The 17,191-nt window shown below is 34.7% G+C and overlaps 1 protein-coding gene across 1 annotated transcript; it reads left to right on the top strand.

The window, feature by feature from the left end:
• Positions 1–2,308: 2,308 nt before the first annotated feature.
• On the top strand, positions 2,309–6,087 carry LOC149494371 (cuscuta receptor 1-like). Its single transcript, XM_089724741.1, has 7 exons — positions 2,309–2,660; positions 2,750–2,905; positions 3,040–3,105; positions 3,235–3,300; positions 3,413–3,559; positions 3,717–3,869; positions 3,980–6,087. Exons 1-7 carry the CDS (start codon positions 2,309–2,311, stop codon positions 6,046–6,048), a joined length of 3,009 nt encoding a protein of 1,002 aa, XP_089580867.1. The 3' UTR covers positions 6,049–6,087.
• The last annotated feature ends 11,104 nt before the right edge of the window (positions 6,088–17,191 follow it).

Raw genomic sequence — 17,191 nt, 5'->3', positions numbered from 1 at the left:
AAAGTTCAAAGGCTTAATGATCACAACTCAATAAATTTGGAGGCTTAAACATGAGTCCTAACTTTCACTGCATCTAATACATATATAAATATTATAATTAAGAGTTGAAAATGGTTTTAAAATTGTGGAATTTAAACATTCTTGATTTATTTTCATTTATTAATTTGCCGAATAAAACTTCAATCATTTAATTAAAATCTTTAAAATGTAAAACTTTTTCTAAGGTATCCCACCGGCTCTCTCTAAGGAAAAAAAAAAAATCTAAAATCCTTCTTTTCTTTTTTTATGGGCGGCCATCGGTAAAATATCACCAGTGGTCACTCCTTGTCTTTCTTTTTTTTTTGTTTTCAAATAATCTTCAGATTTGTATCTTTTAATACAGATATGAGTTATTGTTCTCCATAGTTTGAGATTATTGTTATCCATATTTTGGAATTTTGTTCTTAGATTTAGTCGTTTGATAGTTTCTGAGTTTTGTTATCACCATTATGGTAATTTTGTTTATGATATTTTATTATTTGGGCAGTTATGTAGAAAGAAGTGCAGATCTCTTTTTTGATAGAAGGAAGAATTTTGAAGATAATCATATTAGACTTGTAGAAAAACCATTGAGTAGAACAGTAGCCATGAATCGCCACCAAGTGGAGCGAGCGATCGCCTACAACACATGTATTATGCTCTGTCAACTTGATCGGATACTTCAAATCAATATTGTCTTTTTAATTTTTTGTACGAGTGGTTTATTATTAGATTTACTTTACAAAAATATAGAAACATATTGATATGTATTTCATATTTGTATATAGGTTCCTCTTAATAAAATTTTCAGTTTGATTTCCTCTCAAAAGAAAATTTTTTTCTGAGGTAAGAGATCCATAAACCGCTTATATAAACTATAATTAAGTGGCTAAAACTAAAATCAATCATATGGTACCTGTAAATAAATAATTAATTTATTGAAAGATATATATCCCCATAATCTTTCATATGTAACCTTTTAAATAATATATTATTGTATTGTATTCTAACTGAAACATTATTTCAGTTATTTATAATTTTCATGCACATTATATTTTGTATTTCAAGTAGTAATAAGTTATAAAATGTAATGTCCTATTTAAATATTTATGGAAGTAATAAGTTATTATTAAAATATAAGTAGAAACGCGTGAAAATGATAAATAGTGATAGTAACCAATGATCGATGATATGAACAATGTTGGCCATGAAGATTATTGTGGCGGATGGTGATCAGTGACTAGTGATAGTGGTTGCTATTGATTAATAAATTAAAAAAAAAATAAGATTTTAATAAGTTTACTAATGTCCGGAAAATGCATTTCTCTCTTAATGATAAAAAGTCATTTTTCTTAAAAACTTATATACTTTTTCTTTCACCAAGAAAATATTTTCTATTGACTGATTTTCCTGAACGCTTCAAATATCGAAAAATTTAAAAAATATTTTTGAAGTAATTACTTTTAAAAAACAACCGTAGCCTTGATATTCCTTTTCATTTAAAACCTATTATTAAGTATTTACTTTTGCTACCACCAGCTTTTGGAAATCAAAATAAACCTATTATTAGATATTATTAGGTATTACATGTTTTCCATAGAAATAATGTGAATGCAAGACTTAATGTTGAAGGAAGACTTCTTTTTTGTTAGAAAACTACAATTTTGTTGCAACAATAAATCTATAAACCAAATGATACGTTTGCTTGACCTAGACCACAAACAAACAAATATAAAAGTTTTTGAAAAATAATACATCAGAACTTATAGTAAGGGGTTGGTGTGACACATCACACATCACATTTTGGAAAACTTTTTCTGCAAAGGATTATATTTATAACGAATGTTAAATTATGTAATTTTATGGTTCTAATATAAAAGTTTTTGCAATATAAGGGTTGGCTTAGCTCGAATTTTGAGAGGAAATATTTTTTTTTCTAAAAAAAATAATCAAGAACTAACGAGAGAATAGAATTTCAAAATGGAGGCCTCTCATTGATTTCTCAAATTTTAATTTTTTTTTAAATTTATAAAGCATCTAAACAAATTAGAATGGTTAAATTTTAGGAGTCAAAAATATTGAAAAAGAGTTTTTATAGAATGGTTAATTTAACTTTTTGTAATTTTTTTAATTAAAATATAAAAATGTAATTGGATGGATGGAGGAAACTTCGCTGAAGGATTCTCCAACATGCATTTACTTTGCAACACTCATTCGCTGAAGTATGGACCATTTTGCTACTCCTCTCTATATATAACAAGCTAGAGCGAGTTGAAGATAAGTATTAAAAATGGATATAATTAAGAGGTATTGTTGGATATTAGTGATTTTATTCTTCTTAAAAGAGAGTTGTGATGGCTGTTTAGAGGAAGAAAGAGTTGCACTCTTGGAAATAAAGTCTTCCTTCAATTCTTCTATTTTTTATTATTCTTGGAGGATAGATAGTGTTGCCTGTTGTAATTGGGAAGGCATTGAGTGCCATGAAATTACTAGTCGAGTTACAAAACTCTACCTCTCATTGCAAAGGGATTGGTTTTCACATAATGATTTTTACCTAAATGCCTCTTTGTTTCTTCCATTCCAACAATTGAAGTATCTTTATTTAGCTGAAAACGGTATAGCTGGCTGCGTTAAGAATGAAGGTCCTTTTATCTCCGTTTATTTATCATTAATTATGATTCAAAATAATTAAATTTATGTACATTTTCAAAATGCTCTTTCATATATGCAGGTTTTGAAAGGTTATCAACACTTTCCAATTTGGAAGTTCTTGATTTGGGAGATAATCAATTTAACAATAGTATCTTATCATCGTTGGGTGGTTTTTTATCTTTGAAATACTTATATCTATCTGACAATACATTAGAAGGAATAATTAATATGCCAGGTGATAACTTCACTTTTTTTTTTTTTTTTTTTTTTTTTGCCTCAAACTATTAACAAGAGACAGCAGAATCGAAGGTTTTGATTAGTAATTTGAAGGACTAACTTTTGTACACTGACGTGTGTTGAGATGTGCAGAATTAAATAATTTGATAGAATTGGATATAAGTGACAATGAAATCAAAGGCTTCAATTCTTACCATGGTACAATATATTTTTGTTTTCTTATTTACTAATATCTAACAGTTTTGATCTCTTAATTAACAACTTTCTATTATTCCTCAAAAGTGTTTGACCTGAGTTATAATCTCTTTACTCTATCATTCCTAAAAGGGCTTTCATCTCTCAAAAAGCTGTATATAAGATACAACCAGTTAGAAGGAGCATCCGATTTTAAAGGTTATTTTCCTCTTTTTATGAAGTAATTTAATTTAAAATTTATGTAATTCTAGTTTTACTTTCTTATTAAGCGGAAAGTAATATTCATTTGGTGTTTCATTTGAATCAATAGGGTCCTATAATTTCACTAATTTGGAAGAGCTGTACCTGGATTTTTCTATTAATGTGGATGAAAACTTCCTTCAAAGCCTTGGAGCAATGATGCCTTCTGTTAAGCTTTTGTCTTTAAGGTCGCTGAATGGATCCGTACCTACTGGAGGTAATTAAATTAACTACAAAAGATGTCTCTCTGCTCAAAGACACTTAAAATATAAGATTAAAAAAAAAGAGCTTAGATCAGTAAAACAATCTCTCAAATTTAAAATTATCAAAAAATTCCAATATATTTTCACACACTCCTTTTTGAATTTTTATAGGTTTACTTAATTTCAAAAATTTGGAGTATTTGGACTTGAGTTATTCTGCTATCAACAATAGCTTTGGTCTACTAGGCATTGGAATGATGAAGCATCTCAAAACTTTATTATTACCTGGTTGTGGACTTACTGGACCCATACCTACTGATCAAGGTATGTTCACAATCTCTGGCTCTCCCTTGTATCATTTCTTCAAATACATTAGAATTGTAATAACCAAAGGTTTTTTTTTTCTTTTTTGTTGCAAAATTTCAAATATTCAGGTCTTTGCAAATTGAAGTTTCTGCAAAAGCTAGATATAAGTGACAATTATCTCAATGGTAGTTTGCCATGGTGTCTAGCAAATTTGACGTCCCTCAAAAAGTTCTCTCTCTATTATAATAACTTTATTGGAGACATTGCTTCATCTCCTCTTAGAAGATTAACATCCCTTGAATATCTAAATCTCTTTAATAATCTCTTCCAAATCCCAATCTCACTCTCTCTATTTTTCAACCATTCAAATCTCAATTTTTTGGATTGTCAGCAGAACACCATATATGCCATAACAGAGGCTCATAATTTCACTCCAAAGTTTCAGTTAGAGACTCTCCTGTTGTCTGGCCATGGATATGGTAGCGGAGAAATTCCCAAGTTCCTCTATCATCAGTATAATCTGCGATATGTTGATCTATCAAACAATAAAATAAGAGGAGAGTTTCCATTCTGGTTATTAGGCAACAACACAAAACTAAAGGTACTTAATTTGGCCAACAATTCTCTTTCAGGGCCATTCCAGTTACCTATTCATTCTCCTCCGAATTTGTCATTCTTCGATATTTCTGACAATAGTCTGTATGGATCCATCCCCAAAAAAATTGGGACACATTTGTCAAGATTAGTGGATTTAAACATGAGGGGAAATGGTTTGAATGGGAATATTCCCCCTTCATTTGGAAATATGAGCTTTTTGGAAAGTTTGGACTTATCTGACAATAGATTGTCAGGAAGTATACCTGAGCAATTGACCGTAGGTTGTATCTCATTATATAAACTCAAACTTTCAAAGAACACTTTGCAAGGACAGATATTTTCCAAAAATGTTAATTTGGAATCTCTTCGATGGTTACAATTAGATGGCAATCTATTCAATGGAAATATACCAAATAGTTTGTTTAGTGCAACTTCATTGAGTATATTGGATGTCAGTGATAACCATCTCTCTGGAAGCATCCCAAAATGGATGGGAAAAATGTCTTCTCTTGAAATTTTGGATCTTTCACTAAATAATATTTCTGGAAGCTTACCATCCAATTTTTACCCTTCGCAAATAGAAGAAATTCACTTGTCAAAAAATAAACTGCAAGGATCTTTGAGTGATGTATTTAATGGTGACTCTTCATTAGTTATGTTAGATCTTAGCCACAATAACTTAATAGGAAAAATTCCATCGAGGATCGCCAACAATTCTAAATTGAGGTACATTCAGTTAAGTAGTAATCATTTGGAGGGTGGAATTCCAACTCAATTATGCAACTTGTATAACTTAAGCTTGATTGATCTCTCTCATAATGATCTTTCTGGTCCTATTCTCCCTTGTCTGAGACTTAGAAGTGATTGGTCTAAACAACATGAATTTCCAATTGAAAATACTACCTTTTCCCCTATGGCTCTTCCTCCTGGCTCACAACCTTTAGAGTTTACAAACAAGAATGGATTCTATTCTTATCAACCAAGCACACTTCAATATTTCTCAGGGATTGATCTTTCTTGTAATAATTTTTCTGGAGAGATTCCATTTGAAATTGGAGATCTTGATACAATTCAAATGTTAAATCTCTCACACAATAGTTTGACCGGATCAATTCCACAAACATTTTCAAATTTGAGGCAAATCGAGAGCTTAGATCTTTCTTACAATAATTTGGAGGGGGAAATTCCTTCTCAGATTACTCAATTATATTCTTTAGAAGTTTTCAGTATAGCACACAATAACTTATCTGGTAAGACACCTACAAGAGTTGCACAATTTGGAACATTTGATGAAGGCAGCTATGAGGGAAATCCTTTCCTCTGTGGATGGCCACTGCCAAAAGCTTGCAATGCAACAATAACTTCATCACCAATGCCCATAAATTCAATTGATGACAATAGTGGGTTCATCGACATGGATATTTTCTATGTGAGCTTTGTGGTATCTTACATGATAGTTTTGTTGGGAATAATTGCAGTTTTATATATAAATCCATATTGGCGACAAGCTTGGTTTTACTATGTAGAATTGATATCCACCAATTGTTATTACTTTCTTGTTGACAATATTCCTTACTTATTTAAGTTTGGAGTTTCATAAGATTGTATATTATGTTTCTACACTGTCTATGGTTCATAATTCATAATTCATAAGATTGTATATTATGAATAATGAAATGTAAGGTAAATTATCAATTTAAATTGCTTTTTTTTTTTTTTTAGAATAACAAATTTAAACTCTGTTTCTTTATTTTCTTTTAAACATATTGGAGAGGTAAATAGATTAATTCATATTTAAGTTAGGACAAATTTTCTACAATAGGATTATACTTCCTAACTAATATATATATATATATACATATATATATATATATACTTCTACAATTGGACATAATTTAAAAATTTTAATTGGTACACTATTAAATTTAAATTTTCTATTTTATTAAATTTATAATTATTTTGTACGCTTTATTTTATTTATTAAAATAAGAAACCAACATAAGCAATCAAATTAAATTACTTTTATTTTTTCAACTAATGATATCAAAAGCTTTAAAGATTTTTTTTCAATCCATAAATTTAGCATAAATATTTTTATCAATCCCAATATTTCTCTTCTTATTTCCACTTTTATATACTTTAATAGCAATATTTCATCTTTTTAAAAGAATTAAGAAAATGATTGGAACACATTGATTTTCTAAAAATACATAGTAGAATACCTAAATTGGCCTTCTTAAATTAAAAAATCTCCATCTTTTTTTGGATACATAGGAGGCTCAATGAACCGAAATAACATTTTAGCTACACAGCAGGGAGCAAAACACTCTCCATTTAATTTTACTACAAAGTCAATGCTAATTTTATCTCGTATTAAAGGAAAAATAATAAACTTATCTTTATATTATGGCAAAATTAATTACTTTGTCCTTCTATTTTTTAAAATACACTATTTTGTCCACATATACTAATTTCGTCCAACTATTTCGTCATTCCATCAATATTTTCATTTTTTGCTGTTTAATTTAAAAGAAAAGACTAAAATATCTTTTTGTCAATTGTTCACTTTTTTTTTAATGATTTTATAATTCAAATACCCTCTTAGTACTCATAATTCTTTCTGCTTTTCTAAGGGTGGATTTTAATCGAACACTTGATGGGCAGAAAATTATAAAAATCCAAAAAATCTCTTTTAAATTTTTTGTGGTCTGTATTGTTGTGATCTTCTGATTGAGTTGGAAGACCCTTAGAGGAATCATATCACTTGCTATTACATTTTGTATGTATAATGTCAATTTGATTTAAAATAGGAAAATGAGTAAGCAAAGAAATATAGAGTAAATGTAAAATGTTTTAACCAGTGAACCAATTGTTGCTTATTGAAAGAGAGTTGCATAAATGCAAATTCTGTTTGGATTTATTTTTAAATATAGTTTTAAAACTTTTTTTTTATAATCACAAAATTTTCTTTTGACCGGAGAAGGTGTCCAGTTACATGTTCTTTTAATTTATTTTTTAATTTATTCAAATTTGGCAGAAAATGCAAACTTAACGGAAAAAGTTAAATTTTTTGATGGAAAGAAGTGCACAATGGTAAAAAATATAGGGATAAAGTGTTGGGCATCAGCTCTAACACCAGTTTTTGGGCATCAGCTCTGATACCACTTGTTGGGCCTTTTCAACCAATTAAGAGAAAATTAACGCAGCGAAAAAATAGAAATGGGACACACAGAAATTTACGTGGTTCACCCTCAACTGTTTAGGGCTACGTCCACGAGACAAACTCCGAATAATTCTTCCACTATTAAAAAATAGTAGGTACACAGAGAGTAATACAAAAATAGTGGCACACAAAGTGTTTCACAAAAACACCCCATAATAATTTCCTCACTATTTTTCTCTCCCCTAGGTTTAGGAAACCCTTCCTAAAACTAGATAAACTCTCTCTCTACATATTTTTTTTCTTCTTCTTCTGCTGTGTGTTGAAACGAGGCAGATCCTCTCCTATTTACAGGAGAAGAAAACGCATCCACCGAAACCTAACGCGTAGAAACGTGTTAAATGAGCTGTGTACAGCTCATTTAAGTTGCTCCACTTGCCTCCTTTTTGAATTCTTCTGCCTACAAAATTTGCTACCGCCAAGGCTTTACATTTTGTCAAAACTGCCTAACTTTAGAATTGTTTTGCTGCCAACTTTGATTCCTTCCATTTTTAACTTTAGTGTGTGAGTCCCACTTGAGTGGGCACCACCACAACAAATCTCCCCCTGCACACTCAAGTGGGGACGTTAGCCATCATAATCCCTACAGCTATCCGACAGTATTCGAACTTCTCCTTTGAAAGAACCATCGTCAATATGACTGATCCATTTTCTCCTCTATGGATTTTCTCAAGCTGTAACAACTTCATCTCCAACACATCCCTGATCTAGTGATAGAATGGAAGGAGGAATTCTTTCCAAGGTGAATTGCGCCTTGACTGTCACAAAATATCCGATATCGTTCTTGATGAATTCCGAGTTCATTCAAGAATTTCTTCATCCACAGCAACTGCTTGCACGCTTCAGTAATCTTGACTGCCACGACACGGCTCCCCCTGCAAATGTGATTGGATATCCTGAAAATCCATTTCACTGTAGTCCAATGTTCCTTTCCAGGATTTGAAAGAAACCCACTCACTACTCCAACTGAGTGAGCAATATCTGGCCGTGTACAAACCATGGCATACATCAAGTTTCCAACTACTGATTCGTATGGAACCTTTTCCTTTTCTTCCTTCTTTCCATCCATAGAAGGGCACTATTTAGAACTCAATTTAAAGTGATTAGTAAGAGGACAACTAACAGCTTTAGCGTTTTCCATTCTAAACCTTTGAAGTACTCTCTCAATGTACTTCTCGTGTGACAACCATAATTTCTTGGCTCTTCGATCTTCATGCCAAGAATTTGCTTTGCTGGTCCCAAGCCTTTCATGGCAAAGACTTACTAGATTTTTGACCAACAATCAACATATCAACCACATATAGCAAAAATAATGTAGTCATCAACAGAGAATTTCTTCATAGAAACATAGTGATCTGAAGTAGTCTTTCTGTAGCCTTGCTCCCCCATAACAGACTCAAACTTCTTGTACCACTATCTCAGTGCCTTCTTCAATAGTAACAGTATGCTTGAATAGTAACGGTATGCATGAATAGTAACTCAGCAACAGCAACGACAATAGTATTGCTCACCATCAACTTTGAGTTACTATTTTACTATTCATCACTAAATCGATTCTGCAAAGTCTTTCCGAGCGGACAGCACCAATGGACTCGTCGTAATTTTCTCTTCATCGTGGTATATTTATTTTGAAAATATATCCACGGATCGGGTACTGCTATCTGACCGACTGGATCTACCAAAACCTTCGGCTCTGATACCAGTTGTTGGGCATCAGCTCTGATACCAGTTTTTGGGCATCAGCTCTGATACCACTTGTTGGGCCTTTTCAACCAATTAAGAGAAAATTAACATAGCGGAAAAATAGAAATGGGACACACAGAAATTTACGTGGTTCACCCTCAACTGTTTAGGGCTATGTCCACGAGACAAACTCCGAATAATTCTTCCACTATTAAAAAATAATAGGTACACCGAGAGTAATACAAAAATAGTGGCACACAAAGTGTTTCCCAAAAACACCCCATAATAATTTCCTCACGATTTTTCTCTCCCCTAGGTTTAGGAAACCCTTCCTAAAACTAGATAAACTCTCTCTCTATATTTTTTTCTTCTTCTGCTGTGTGTTGAAATGAGGCAGATCCTCTCCTATTTATAGGAGAAGAAAACGCGTCCACCGAAACCTAACGGGTAGAAACGTGCTAAATGAGCTGTGTACCGAAACCTAACGCGTAGAAACGTGTTAAATGAGCTGTGTACAGCTTATTTAAATTGCACCGCTTGCCTCCTTTTTGAATTCTTCTGCCTACAAAATTTGCTACCGCCAAGGCTTTACATTTTGTCAAAACTGCCTAACTTTAGAATTGTTTTGCTGCCAACTTTGATTCCTTCCATTTTTAACTTTAGTGTGTGAATCCCACTTGAGTGGGCACCACCACAACAAATCTCCCCCTGCACACTCAAGTGGGGACGTTAGCCATCATCATCCCTACAGCTATCCGACAGTATTCGAACTTCTCCTTTGAAAGAACCATCGTCAATATGACTGATCCATTTTCTCCTCTATGGATTTTCTCAAGCTGTAACAACTTCATCTCCAACACATCCCTGATCTAGTGATAGAATGGAAGGAGGAATTCTTTCCAAGGTGAATTGCGCTTTGACTGTCACAAAATATCCGATATCGTTCTTGATGAATTCCGAGTTCATTCAAGAATTTCTTCATCCACAGCAACTGCTTGCACGCTTCAGTAATCTTGACTGCCACGACACGGCTCCCCCTGCAAATGTGATTGGATATCCTGAAAATCCATTTCACTGTAGTCCAATGTTCCTTTCCAGGATTTGAAAGAAACCCACTCACTACTCCAACTGAGTGAGCAATATCTGGCCGCGTACAAACCATGGCATACATCAAGTTTCCAACTACTGATTCGTATGGAACCTTTTCCTTTTCTTCCTTCTTTCCATCCATAGAAGGGCACTGTTCAGAACTCAATTTAAAGTGATTAGTAAGAGGACAACTAACCGCTTTAGCGTTTTCTATTCCAGACCTTTGAAGTACTCTCTCAATGTACTTCTCGTGTGACAACCATAATTTCTTGGCTCTTCGATCTTCATGCCAAGAATTTGCTTTGCTAGTCCCAAGCCTTTCATGGCAAAGACTTACTAGATTTCTGACCAACAATCAACATATCAACCACATATAGCAAAAATAATGTTGTCATCAACAGAGAATTTCTTCATAGAAACATAGTGATCTGAAGTAGTCTTTCTGTAGCCTTGCTCCCCCATAACAGACTTAAACTTCTTGTACCACTCTCTCAGTCCCTGCTTCAATAGTAACAGTATGCTTGAATAGTAACTGTATGCATGAATAATAACTCAGCAACAGTAACGACAATAGTACTGCTCACCATCAACTTTGAGTTACTATTTTACTATTCATCACTAAATCGATTCTGCAACGTCTTTCCGAGCGGACAGCACCAATGGACTCGTCGTAATTTTCTCTTCGTCGTGGTATATTTATTTTCAAAATATATCCACGGATCGGGTACCGCTATCTGACCGGCTGGATCTACCGAAACCTTCGGCTCTGATACCAGTTGTTGGGCATAAGCTCTGATACCAGTTTTTGGGCATCAGCTCTGATACCACTTGTTGGGCCTTTTCAACCAATTAAGAGAAAATTAACGCAGCGGAAAAATAGAAATGGGACATACAGAAATTTACGTGGTTCACCCTCAACTGTTTAGGGCTACGTCCACGAGACAAACTCCGAATAATTCTTCCACTATTAAAAAATAGTAGGTACACCGAGAGTAATACAAAAATAGTGGCACACAAAGTGTTTCCCAAAAATACCCCATAATAATTTCCTCACGATTTTTCTCTCCCCTAGGTTTAGGAAACCCTTCCTAAAACTAGATAAACTCTCTCTCTACATTTTTTTTTCTTCTTCTACTGTGTGTTGAAATGAGGCAGATCCTCTCCTATTTATAGGAGAAGAAAACGCGTCCACCGAAACCTAACGCGTAGAAACGTGTTAAATGAGCTGTGTACAACTCATTTAAGTTGCACCGCTTGCCTCCTTTTTGAATTCTTCTACCTACAAAATTTGCCACCGCCAAGGCTTTACATTTTGTCAAAACTGGGTAACTTTAGAATTGTTTGGCTGCCAACTTTGATTCCTTCCATTTTTAACTCTAGTGTGTAAGTCCCACTTGAGTGGGCACCACCACAACAAATCTCCCCCTGCACACTCAAGTGGGGACGTTAGCCATCATCATCCCTACAGCTATCCGACAGTATTCGAACTTCTCCTTTGAAAGAACCATCGTCAATATGACTGATCCATTTTCTCCTCTATGGATTTTCTCAAGCTGTAACAACTTCATCTCCAACACATCCCTGATCTAGTGATAGAATGGAAGGAGGAATTCTTTCCAAGGTGAATTGCGCTTTGACTGTCACAAAATATCCGATATCGTTCTTGATGAATTTCGAGTTCATTCAAGAATTTCTTCATCCACAGCAACTGCTTGCACGCTTCAGTAATCTTGACTGCCACGACACGGCTCCCCCTGCAAATGTGATTGGATATCCTGAAAATCCATTTCACTGTAGTCCAATGTTCCTTTCCAGGATTTGAAAGAAACCCACTCACTACTCCAACTGAGTGAGCAATATCTGGCCGCGTACAAACCATGGCATACATCAAGTTTCCAACTGCTGATTTGTATGGAACCTTTTCCTTTTCTTCATTCTTTCCATCCGTAGAAGGGCACTGTTTAGAACTCAATTTAAAGTGATTAGAAAGAGGACAACTAACCGCTTTAGCGCTTTCTATTCCAAACCTTTGAAGTACTCTCTCAATGTACTTCTCGTGTGACAACCATAATTTCTTGGCTCTTCGATCTTCATGCCAATAATTTGCTTTGCTAGTCCCAAGCCTTTCATGGCAAAGACTTACTAGATTTCTGACCAACAATCAACATATCAACCACATATAGCAAAAATAATGTAGTAATCAACAGAGAATTTCTTCATAGAAACATAGTGATCTGAAGTAGTCTTTCCGTAGCCTTGCTCCCCCATAACAGACTCAAACTTCTTGTACCACTGTCTCAGTGCCTGCTTCAATAGTAACAGTATGCTTGAATAGTAACTGTACATGTGAATAGTACTATGCGTGAATAGTGCTCGGCTTATTTGAAACGGACTCAGCAACAGTAACGACAATAGTACTTCTCACCATCAACTTTGAGTTACTATTTTACTATTCATCACTAAATCGATTCTGCAACGTCTTTCCGAGCGGACAGCACCTATGGACTCGTCGTAATTTTCTCTTCGTCGTGGTATATTTATTTTCAAAATATATCCATGGATCGGGTACCGCTATCTGACCAGCTGGATCTACCGAAACCTTCGGCTCTGATACCAGTTGTTGGGCATCAGCTCTGATACCAGTTTTTGGGCATCAGCTCTGATACCACTTGTTGGGCCTTTTCAACCAATTAAGAGAAAATTAACTCAGTGGAAAAATAGAAATGGGACACACAGAAATTTACGTAGTTTACCCTCATCTGGTTAGGGCTACGTCCACGAGACAAACTCCGAATAATTCTTCCACTATTAAAAAATAGTAGGTACACCGAGAGTAATACAAAAATAGTGGCACACAAAGTGTTTCCCAAAAACACCCCATAATAATTTCATCACTATTTTTCTCTCCCCTAGGTTTAGGAAACCTTTCCTAAAACTAGATAAACTCTCTCTCACTAACGCGTAGAAAACGCGTCCACCGAAACCTTCCATTTTTAACTTTAGTGTGTGAGTCCCACTTCAGTGAGCACCACCACAACATAAAGTAGTGTACTAAAAAAAAAAGAGAGAAAAATAATTAATTTTGACAAAATATAAGGACAAGATTATAATTTTCCCCATATTAAAACATCACGATTAGAGTAGTACTTTCATTTCGTTTTTTCATACCTTGATATGAAAAAAAACTTTTAGTTATGTGTGTGGTCAAAATTTTAATTTAACTACAATTTATTTATAGGCTTTTATACTGGAAGGTGTTCTAAATTAACACAATATTTTATTTTCTATATAACATTTCGTAAAATATATATCATAGATTTTTTAAATATATTTTTAAAGTTTAATAGTTATGTATAGATTGTTATGAATTTGAAAATTTTAAACTATTTTTATGTTATTTAATTATTATCTTTAAGATAATTCATTTAGATTATCAATACGTTTATTTTCTTTTTTTCATTATTATTGCCGAATTCTCTAATACTTTCTGTTGCTTTATTTCTCAGGCTTACACTGATCTTTTTGAATTTTCTTTTCCCAGAGTTCCGATTGTTCAACCTATAGAATCTTCTTCAACATTTTCCTATTTGCCCGCGTATGCTTATAAAGATCCTATGTTTACAGGCTCTATCTCATTTATAATTTTTAAAACCCATCTAACGGTGCTTGAATTAATCCTTGTGCAGTTGCACCATGAAGCTTGGGCGAGTTTTATTGTCCTTCGCTTTATTAGGTTAGGAATTTGCGCGTTTTGTTAGGCATCAGCTCTGATACCAGTTGTTGGGCATTAGCTCTGATACCAGTTGTTGGACCTTAGGTACCACTTGCCTCAGCTCTAATACCACTTGTTAGGCCCTTTCAATAAAGCAAGAGAAAATTAACGCAGCGGAATAATCAAAATTGTGACACACAGAAATTAACGTGGTTCACCCTCAACTGTTTAGGGCTACGTCCTCGGGACAAACTCCGAATCATTCTTCCACTATTAAAAAAATAGTAGGCTTACAAAGAGAGTAATACAAAAATAGTGGCACTCAAAGTGTTTCCCAAAAACACCCCAAAATAATTTCCTCACTATTTTTCTCTCCCCTAGTTTTAGGAACCCTTCCACTTTTCCATTTCTTCCTTCTCTCCATCCGTAGAAGGGCACTGTTTAGAACTCAATTTAAAGTGATTAGTAAGAGGACAACTAACCACTTTAGCATTCTCCATTCTAAACCTTTGAAGTACTTTCTCAATGTACTTCTCCTGTGACAACCATAATTTCTTGGCTCTTCGATCTTCATGCCAAGAATTTGCTTTGCTGGTCCCAAGTCTTTCATGACAAAAGACTTACTTAGCTGTTTCTTCAAGCTAGAATTCTGACCAACAATCAACATATCAACTACATAGAGCAAAAACAATGTAGTCATCATCAGAGAATAGAAATACAGTGATCTGAAGTAGTCTTTCTGTAGCCATGCTCCCCCATAACAGACTCAAACTTCTTGTACCACTGTCTCGGTGCCTGCTTCAAGCCTTCTTCAGTTTGCAAACACAATCCTCTTTTTCTACGAAACCCTCTAACTGCTCCATGTATATTTCTTCTTCCAAATCTCCATGTCGGAAGGTAGTCTTTCCATCCATTTGCTCAATTTTCAGTTCAAAACTGGCGGCCATTCCGAGCACTGTCCGAATGGATGTCATTTTCACAACTGGTGAAAAGATCAAAATCAATACCCTTTCTTTGATTGAATCCTTTCACAACCAGTCTAGCTTTGAATCGCGGTTGGGAGCTGTGTTCTTCCTGCTTGATCCTGAACACCCACTTGTTCTTCAAAGCTTTCTTGCCTTTAGGCAACTTCACCAGCTCAAATGTTTCATCCTCATGTAAGGACTTCATTTCATCTTGCATGGCTTCAATCCAGTTCCTCTTGTGTTCATTTCCATAGCTTCTTCAAAGCTTTCAGGTTCTCCCCGTCAGTCGTCAGTACATACTCATTGACAGGATTCTAGTAGATGGTTATCAGACTCTACTAGATCTTCTTAATGTTTGAGAACCTTCCGGTGCTGGTGGTTGAACATGAACACCATAATCTTCATCTGGTTCATTCTGATTAGGAACTTCTGGATTTTCTAACTCTGAAACTTATTCTTATGGAACATTTTCTTGATCTCTAATTTGTCTGCGTTCTATTGGAGGGACTCTTTGTATGTCATTGAGTCTTTATCAGATCTATTGGCACTCTGTTTCAATATCTTCAATAGTCTAATCTTCAACAAATACAGCATCACGATTTCTTATAATCGTCTTCTGGATTGGGTCATAAAACCTATAGCCACATTGGTCTTGGCTATAGCCAATGAATACACACTGTCTACTCTTGACATCAAGCTTAGACCGATCATCCTTTAGGATATGCATGAAGGCTTTGCAACCAAACAATCACAAATGATCATAGGAAACATCCTTTCCTAACCATACTCTCTCTCGAGTATCATATTGTAGAGGGAAACAGAGTGAACGGCGAACTGCTGTGAGTAACGCTTCACCCCAAATCTTTTAGACAACTTTGCATGTGAGAGTAAACATCTGACTCTCTCCATTAAAGTTCTGTTCATCCTCTCAACCAAACTGTTCAGTTGCAGCGTCTTAGGAGGTGTCGTTTAATGTCGAATGCCATGCTCTTTGTAGAAAGCATCAAATGGCCCAGTGTATTCTCCACCATTATCTGTCCTGATACACTTCAGCTTCTTGCCTGTCTATCTCTCAACCAGGTTTAGAAGACTTCAATGTGTATACCCAGGTCTTCCTAGAATGGTCATCGATAAATATCACAAAATATCGATTTCCACCATATGACATCGTCAATGGTCCACACAAATCTGAATGAATCAGATTTAATACATTCTTCATTCTAGAAGGAGGGGTAATCTTGAAAGCTACTCTGTTTAGCTTTCCCGCCATACAATCAAGACACTTGTCTAGGTGAACTTCATCCAATCCAGGTAGTACGCTCTTTCTTGCCAGAGTTTTCTTACTCATGTGGCGTAGTCGTTTATGCCACAATTCAACTGTACTGTCATTCTCCGCTACACTCAAAGTGTCTTGGGAGAGTTTCGCATGCATCACGTACAGCTTTCGGTCTTTAGCTACCACAAATGAACCTTTTGTGAGCTTCCACTGACCATTTCTGAAGGTGCTACAGAAACCTTCATCATCAAATCTACCAACTGAGATTTGGACGCATGCTCGAAAGCCCATTCCTCATTAGTCTTCTCTTCCGGTTTAGTTCAACTAAACACAGGCAAATGCATTTTGATTACCATAAGGAGATCTCACATTTTATTTCTCCATATATGGTAATACGTGCCATTTAGACTGATAATGTAACATCCTCTTGAGTTGAGTCGGGTTGAACCAAACCTGGTTGGGGTAGAATGGATGATAAGTGGACTTATTTGCATGGAAAGTTTAGGACGTGTTGGCATCAAAACATATAGCTTGGGTAGTAAGTTGTAGCCTTTGTATACTTGAGGTATCAATGAGAAAGTTTACACAGCCAAATCATTTTGTTTCTAGAGACTACCCGTTCTTATCAACTACCTTTCCCATTTTCCCGTTTCTCCTTCTCTTCTTACTTGTCCCGCCCATTTTCTTTCCATTGTCACCATAGTTAAGCAATAAGTCCACTCCAAGTAAGTAGAATTCCTTGAAGTTATATGTTATTCACTCTTTAATTGAGTTATATTGTAGATAATTCATGAGAAT

This window comes from Jatropha curcas, chromosome 8 (assembly GCF_041381405.1).
Source record: "Jatropha curcas cultivar XTBG-Jc1 chromosome 8, XTBG_Jcur_1.0, whole genome shotgun sequence".
Classification (NCBI taxonomy): Eukaryota; Viridiplantae; Streptophyta; class Magnoliopsida; order Malpighiales; family Euphorbiaceae; genus Jatropha; species Jatropha curcas.
The sequence above is the reverse complement of the archived record's forward strand: the minus strand, read 5'-3'. Positions and strand labels throughout refer to the sequence as shown.